This window comes from Austrofundulus limnaeus, unplaced genomic scaffold, assembly GCF_001266775.1.
Source record: "Austrofundulus limnaeus strain Quisiro unplaced genomic scaffold, Austrofundulus_limnaeus-1.0 Scaffold9, whole genome shotgun sequence".
NCBI classification, from domain to species: domain Eukaryota; kingdom Metazoa; phylum Chordata; class Actinopteri; order Cyprinodontiformes; family Rivulidae; genus Austrofundulus; species Austrofundulus limnaeus.
In genome coordinates, this window is record NW_013952411.1 from 1413676 (window position 1) to 1421520 (window position 7845).

At 39.0% G+C, this 7845-nt stretch overlaps 1 protein-coding gene across 1 annotated transcript in view; it reads left to right on the forward strand.

The window, feature by feature from the left end:
* Positions 1 to 7845, forward strand: part of agps (alkylglycerone phosphate synthase) — a gene marked incomplete at its 3' end in the record, with an annotated part of 26881 nt that overhangs the window by 3822 nt on the left and 15214 nt on the right. The window contains 9 exon segments of the mRNA XM_014001426.1: positions 578 to 667; positions 1581 to 1671; positions 1774 to 1894; positions 2000 to 2074; positions 2940 to 3011; positions 3816 to 3895; positions 5365 to 5445; positions 6425 to 6550; positions 6746 to 6854. Of these exon segments, the coding sequence (XP_013856880.1) occupies positions 578 to 667; positions 1581 to 1671; positions 1774 to 1894; positions 2000 to 2074; positions 2940 to 3011; positions 3816 to 3895; positions 5365 to 5445; positions 6425 to 6550; positions 6746 to 6854 (845 nt within the window).

Below are 7845 nucleotides of genomic sequence, written 5' to 3' on the forward strand. Positions count from 1 at the left end.
CAACATTTTTGTGTAGAAAATCACGATGTGGGACACTTTTACTATCAACTGGTTATTTCCCAGTGTAGTTCTGTTTTTTGCAAGCCAAAAGTGGCTCTGGAAAGTGGAAGTCATAAGTTAAAAACTTGACAGGTGGCACAAGTTTGATCCTAATAATAACGGGTGGTAGTATTTAAATGAGCTGGTCCTTGGCTTCTGTAATAAATGTAAAATAGTTAAATGTATTCTTAGATAGCAGKATGCAGCTGGGCTCAATATGTTGGCCTGCATGGAGCCAGCCAACAGATAAAATGGTTATCTGTGTGGTGTTTTATGTATTTAAAAAAGTAAATAAAGATTTGGGTAAATGATAAATATTTTTTCCTTGTTTGTATAAGAGAAAAAATGCTTGTTGGAAGTTTTCCAGACCCCCACCCCTCCACACACAAAGACGTCAGTATCAAATTTTCAATGTATCGAGCCATAACCTTCACATGTGTTTCTCTTATCTCCTCTTGAGATTTTATGACAAAACATAAAAAGTATGAGTTGCCGTTCAAACCAGTGCCAATATACAGTATATGTTCTTTTTCCACAGGCAGGAGATTATGAAGTGGAACGGCTGGGGATACAGCGACTCCAAATTCCTCTACAATAAAAAGGGCCAAGCTGAATTTACAGGCAAAAGGTAAAGTGTAGTATTACACATGCCCCGGGGCACTGTTCTTTCTTATCAGTTGATCATTTAAACAGTGATATTCGCTGCCTTTTCAGTCTCGTTTTGGTTCAACTAGAGGAGTTATTTTGTTTGTGCGACTCAAAGCTGCACTTTTTATGCACTGATCTCTTTCACAGACCCTACTTTGAAGGCAGTTTTGGAAATCAACTGCTGGGTTTCACCTCCCTTCCACAATGATGTGCTGCTTCTGCCACCTAGTGGTTGGCATTTAAATGTTTTTAATTGTCTTTTGAGAAGGTCACAAGCTGTGTTTTTCAGTCTATCTCTTGCTTATCAAGAACAACATTCCAGGATTGATTATTGGATGAAAACACTTTAAATCCCAAGGAGAATGAAGATGTATTTAATTGGCTGTAAATGTCCAGGAAAAAAAAAAGACTTCAGTGTTTCCTCAATGTTTTGACACAGCCTGCATGAAGATACATTTTGAGTAAGGAGCTAAACGGGATGTTGCAAAGCAGATAGTTTCTTCCTGGTAAAGCATGTGGCATAAGCTCCTCGAGCTAAAGAACCTACCTGAACGTTACACAGCAGACAGAACTGGGCTGAAAACATGATGTTCTGCTTCTCTGTGCTTGTTGACAGATTTTTCATTTCCCAGCATATTTCTTACGTTTAGGCACACCACAGTTCCCCCGATRGGCTGGCCCAATTTATGCCAGAAGCTTGATTATGCAAGAAATGGCAAAGACAATTACAACATAACACACAATTTGTACAGTATTTTATTAGATACAAAGCTTGTTATTCAGATAAAACTGCCCAGTTAAGCATTCATTTCCAGATTTTTATTTTTGTTGAAAGATAAGATTTAATTATTCCTAATTAAGAGTTCATGCTATCTTTCCTTTACTCTAACCAGGTATAGGCTAAGTGGTTTAATCATTCCTGGTCTCAAAGATTGGATGGAAAGCACGCTCAGTGCCAGTCTGCAGCATAAAGCTCCAACAACAGTGAGTTCAGTTCTTTGTTTCCTCATTGTTTCTTCATGAATGGGAGTACACACAACGCTTAGTCACTGCAACCGACACCACATTGTTGTTGTTTGTTTTCAGCCCGTTCTGAACACCAGTGCTGTACAGCCTCCTACACTGAATGAGACCTTCGTGGAGGAAGTCAAATCCACAGGTATCCCCTTCTCTCATGACCCAGAAGATCGAGTGTTTCGTGCTCACGGTAAGACAAAATTCCCACGCACATCATAAGATTTTATTGACAAATTACTTGTGTTTATCAGTAGGAAGTGTACTGTTTTTGTGATTAATATGCGTTTTCTTCCAGGGCACTGCTTACATGAGATCTTTGCTCTGAGAGAGGGAAAGATCGGGCGCGTTCCAGATATGGTGGTATGGCCAAGTGAGTAGAAAATCTGTGTTGGGTTGTTGTAGGTGGGGGTTTCTCTTTCCCACAAAGCATCACTGTTCCTCCTTCTGGCTAAGGTGATTTAAAGGGTTAATCTCTGCAGAGGCAGAGATATTAATATGTATGAGTGGAAGCTTAATAAGAAGCATCAGGGGGAAGATGGTTGACACCCAATACTCTCCAGTCTGGCCCTCCACAGTACCATCATGAGTTATGATTCTGAGATTGGGTTTCTCTTGTTATGGCTGGTGCTATTTTATCATGCAAATGAGTTTTGACTGATGGTTGAAACTTGATTAGCGGCGTCCCAAACGGGCTGCAAATCACCAAGAAACTCCGGTCGTATTCTCATCCACACTGACTCAAATTCTTTTGCAACTACACACTTTTAGTTTGTTGTGTAGTTTGAGGGGATGCTTTAAGTTATAAACCATAAAAAGCTGCCTGTCTTCCTTTTTGGATTTCAAATGCACTAGAACGTAAGCAGTTCTCATTGCCTCCTGCAGCCCTCCAGGCCAGTGGAGCACGTCCATGTGTGAGGCTTTTGCTGCTCTTCCCACTCACTCACCTCTCCTGTGTGAATGGGTTTAGGCTCAGTGATTGGTTAGAATGCATCAGTATTGATCTGGCACATCCCACTCTGGAGAGCGGAGCTTAATGCAGTCTGACTCTGCCTGAGGAAGGCCCCAAGCAAATTAAAAGATACCCCGCCTCTGCTGGCGCCCTGCTCTAATGGCTCAGGCAATATGCAGTTCAACACTACCCAGCTTTAGATTTGGTTTACATATTGTTTGTTTTTATAGGCAACTTGTTCGAGTAAACATCTAATTTTTGTCTATTCTGATTATTATTTTTTTAGATTGCCATGATGACGTAGTGAAAATTGTGGAGCTGGCATGCAAACACAATGTTTGTTTGATACCTTATGGAGGTAAGACACAGATCGATGTCTTTTAATTAGCCTAATTACCTTTTTTATGCGACGTTATAACATTTTATTATGTTAGACATAGTTTACTCTTGTACTGTGATTGCAGTGTTTATTTATCTGGAGAGCTAGTGAAGCCCCTTTTAAACCAATGACCCATTTAGGTAAATAAGGAATATTTAACTGCAAATGTCACATTCCAACACATCAATCAGTGTAGCTGGTCGGTACAAGCACATTATATACTTAATGCTTTCAGGTGGCTGGGATCAAACATAAACTTTATCAGTAAGTTTTGGCACAATATTAAAAATGGACAGAGTTTGGTTTAAAACATTAAGTCATTAGAAATGTTGCAGGTTTATTTCTTAATTTTGCTGGCATATTTTAGTTAGTACTCAAGTGTCAGGTCTGAATGAATTATTTTGTCTTTAAAAAATCAATCAAAACAGTTCATTTAGTCACATAGTTTCTCCTAAATAGTTTATTTTTTTATTTTATTTACATTTTGACTTGTTACAAGAGAAGCTCAGATACAGTTAAGATGKCTAAATTCTAATTAGAGGAAGTTCAGTTTTGTAGATTACTGTCATAGATTTGATTTGATCTGAAAAGTGGATTCCACTTCTTTCCTTTCTGTGACAAGTCTACATGATTTTTGGGCAAAACAAATCTTTTAAGTTGTTGAAAGGCTTCGTCTCTTCTCCAAGAGACTTCTTCAGTCTGAGGAGTTACAGGTGAACTCAGCCTTATAAGCACTGCCTCCACATGGTACATAATTCTTTGTTTTGTAATTTTTATGTTTAGGAGGAACTAGTGTGTCTAGTGCCCTGGAGTGCCCGCCAGATGAAGCTCGATCCATTATTTCTTTGGATACATCACAGATGGTACGTAAACAGTTGGCTCATAAAGGAGGACACTGTCGAGTATCTAAAATAATATTTTATATTTTTGGTGCTGTTGTATTCTTCCAGCCCTTTTTGGTTTGAAGGATAGTTTAAATCATGTTCAAGGGTTTTTGTTTTGGTGAGAGTAGTTAAATTAGATCAGAGGAGCCCAAAGTGGGGCCCGCGGGCCTGATTTGGCCCGCCAAGCCATTTGATACGGCCCACCAACAGTTGCCAATGTTACTAGGTTGTAAGCTGCTATCCTATAGGTAGAAACACAGTGTTTCCATTGGTCAAATGACTATGTAAAAGGGCTGTAGTGAAGGTAGTTTTCAGTCTTGGTGTTGACATATCTTTGGTTTATTAGGATGAAACATGAAACGACAACAAGAAATATTTAGATCAGATTTAACCCCGCATGTAGATTTTCACACTTTATAAGGCCACAAAAACTCATATTTTATCTATTTATGACATGTCCCATGAGCCTTTGCTACTTGAGCGTATGGCAGACTTTCTCCAAGTGCRCAGACTAAAACAAAAGAGAGCCATTGTACAGCTTAATTGTTCAAAATAAATGACTTTACTTAAAAAAGTATTTGTATTTCATGTATTATATAACTGCATCTGGCCCGTAGCCATGGATAGATTTTCATTTTGGCCCCCTCAGGGAAAATGTTTGGGCACCCCTGAATTAGATGTTTTGATGTAATATTTAACAGCTATTTTGAAATGAATTGAGAATTAAATATTCTGCAGATATTGCTTTAAATAATTTTTTAGGGCTTTGTATCGTTGTTGTTGTTTTTGTTATTTTGAGATTTGATTTCATTTTTGATCACTTGGGTGGGGGGCAACTTATCCTTTAATTTTATTTGCATCCCAACCTGGAAAATAAAACAGTCTTGACCACACTACAGTTCTTTGATCCAGAAACACATTTTGGTGATATATAAGCTGTCTGGTTACTGCTAGTCTACCARTCTGTGAGTTTGGTGCCATAGACATCAGTGACCGGTTTTCTGTGTCAGGGGCCAGAGGTGAGGTGGCTCCAATGAAAACACATGAAAGGGGCAACATGATCGCAAAACATAAAGTTTATTACCTCTGGAGAATAATTGATGGCAGAAATAACAAGACTTCCTTTGCGTAGACGAAGCCACATGCTCAGACCAAACAAGAGACAAGTATTTGGAATTAGATGTTAACTTCAATTAAGATGGCTGTTATCTCTGTCCTGCAGCACATCTGCTTGTATTTATCTTTAAAAAAATTATACTTAAAAAAATAGTGCCAACCAGCTGTTTCTAAAGAGAGCTGTTGAGTTTATAGTTTTGAGCATTACATTTAACACATAATAAATGGTGTTGGATTGCATCTGTTCATTATTTAGGATGGGAAGCGCTTATTTATTTAAAATGCTATTGACTTCCTCTTGTGTATTTTATTTTTTATTTATTTTTTTTCAGAATCGCATTCTGTGGATTGATGAGAAAAATTTAACTGCACATGTGGAAGCTGGCATCATTGGCCAGGATTTGGAAAGATTGGTAAACATTGTTTATTCCTTTGAGAAATTCATGAAAACACGAATGTCGACGTCCATTTGCATAATTTAGTGCTGTTTATTTTTATTTTACCTCTGCTTCACTCACCTTGGTACTTTTTTTTTGCACAGTAGATTTAACAGGATTTGGAAAAGCGGTTGAGAAAGGAGCAGAGTGGTGAAGGAGGGAGATTAGAGAGCGAGCTGGTGGTCATGAGCAGATGGCACCATCAAGCTAATTCAGAAAAATGGAGAGAGAGCGGGCGTATGATGTAGAGGAATGTGTGAGCAGCATATAAAGCAGACTCCACCTCTGCATTTAGACTGGGTTGAGTTGACGGAGCAGATGGGTCTGCAATATAAACTATGTTCCAGAGGGGTGTGTGATAAAACAAGGCCCAACTTACATTTGTGCTTCGGGGGAGTGTTATCCTTATACTTAAAGGTCTTTATTATCATCCCTGTTAGATGTTTTGACAAAAGATGCAGCTCCTGAACATCCTTTTGATAATACATAAACGTGATTATGTATTTGAAAGGATGAGGAACTCATTGTGCAGAAATATTGCATCACAAAAACCATACACTAAGTGAAGGATTATTATATTGTTGAATTGTTTATTTTTTTTTTAAGTCATGTTCACTCACAGTTTGAAGTTATTTGACATATCAGCTCTGACATTAGTTGTGTTCGTAACACTCGGCTTATGTAAGGTTGTTGTAAAAAATCTGTAGTTCTATAAAAGCCTTTCTTTTAAATGTTAAAGTTTAACTAGAGTGGTGAAACGCCGCCACAGAGCTGCAATTATTTTCCCGCCCCCCTGCTTGCTTTCTCTTTCTGCTTGTCATTAAAACATTCTTGCGAGTTTACAGCATCAAACGTTTTTTCCAAACATTTTTGGGTGTTTTTATTTTTTTTAACCACACCAACAAACACATGCTGTTTTTTATTTATTTATTTATTTTTCTGCTTTTTATCTTAGCTTAATGAGAGCGGCTACTGTACCGGGCATGAGCCTGACTCCATGGAGTTCAGCTCCCTGGGGGGGTGGGTAGCTACGAGAGCGTCAGGCATGAAGAAGAACATCTATGGCAACATTGAGGATCTGGTGAGTCACCTCCCTTCCTATTTTATTTTAATTTTTTTCTGCCTCCCTGCATGTTGGATCCACACACGCAGTGAGGACCTGCTCAGTAATTAGAGAATAAATTGTTAGCATAAGTCTGGTACTCTTTACTCTCCTCTAAAATGCATTCATTGTATAGAACACCTGTTAATTAATCTATCTGCTCTGATTAAATAGGTTGTCCACGTAAAGATGGTTACCCCACGAGGTGTGATTGAAAAGGGTTGTCAGGGACCACGCATGTCCACGGGGCCCGACATTCACCACTTCATCATGGGCTCTGAAGGTCTGCTAACTCTTGTGTAATTTCAGTTCTCCACAGCATCTGGGCCTGTATGCATTTGTGTAGACCCTTTGTGTAAATGTAGGTTTTTGTGTGTGTATAAGGTATCTGTGATAAAACAGCAACAACAGGACATTTCTCAGGCTTCTTACACATTAACTAGCACTGGTGTAAACTGATCTGGAAGGGGTATTTTATAAGGAATCAGCGAGGGTCTCCTTCTCTCCATCTGCGCTCTTTTTTTTTTTTTAATGAAAGCCCACAGAGAATACTGCCATATGCCAAGTTCCAAGTACATAATGAGGGGCTTCAGAGATGTTTGGCATTGCTATGTTAAACAGCTGTGGATGCAAACTTTGTTTTGGCCCTACGAAGCTCAGCAAACCGCTCCAGGGCTCGGCTGGGAATTGCAGCATAAGTCTTAATTTGTGCTGTTTAGATGTGATTGGATTCACAAACTAGTGTGGAAGTTTGAAATCAAACAGATAAACCTAGCACTGCATTTTAATTAAACCCACTTTGGTCTTTTCATCTTCAGATCTGTAACTTTGGGGGGGGGGGTATAATGTATTTTGCAGGCAAATACTTAAATTCTATACCACAATCTAACAACTATGTTAATTTTAGTTGTTGTAAAAATGCTGTATATATCGAAAATAAATTTGACTTTGCATCATAGCCTATGTCTTTAAGAACCTCCTACCGTTTCTGACACTCCCACTTCAGCACATCTTCCACAATGCTCCGTAGGAGGGGTGCTCTGTGGGGCTGGAGCTCGGCTGCAGACTGAGCTCCAGGGAGGGGCTTTGTACAAATAGGCGGAGCTTTGTACCAGCAAGCGTTTAGGCAGCTCCACATGGCTGCAGGAGATTCAAGGATTTCTCAAACATGCATGAATGAGTCAAAACAACATTTGATGTTTTCAATGAGGGAATGACATTAAAACATGATGTGAAGCTCAAAAACATCAATTTTGCATAATAACCCCCCCCCC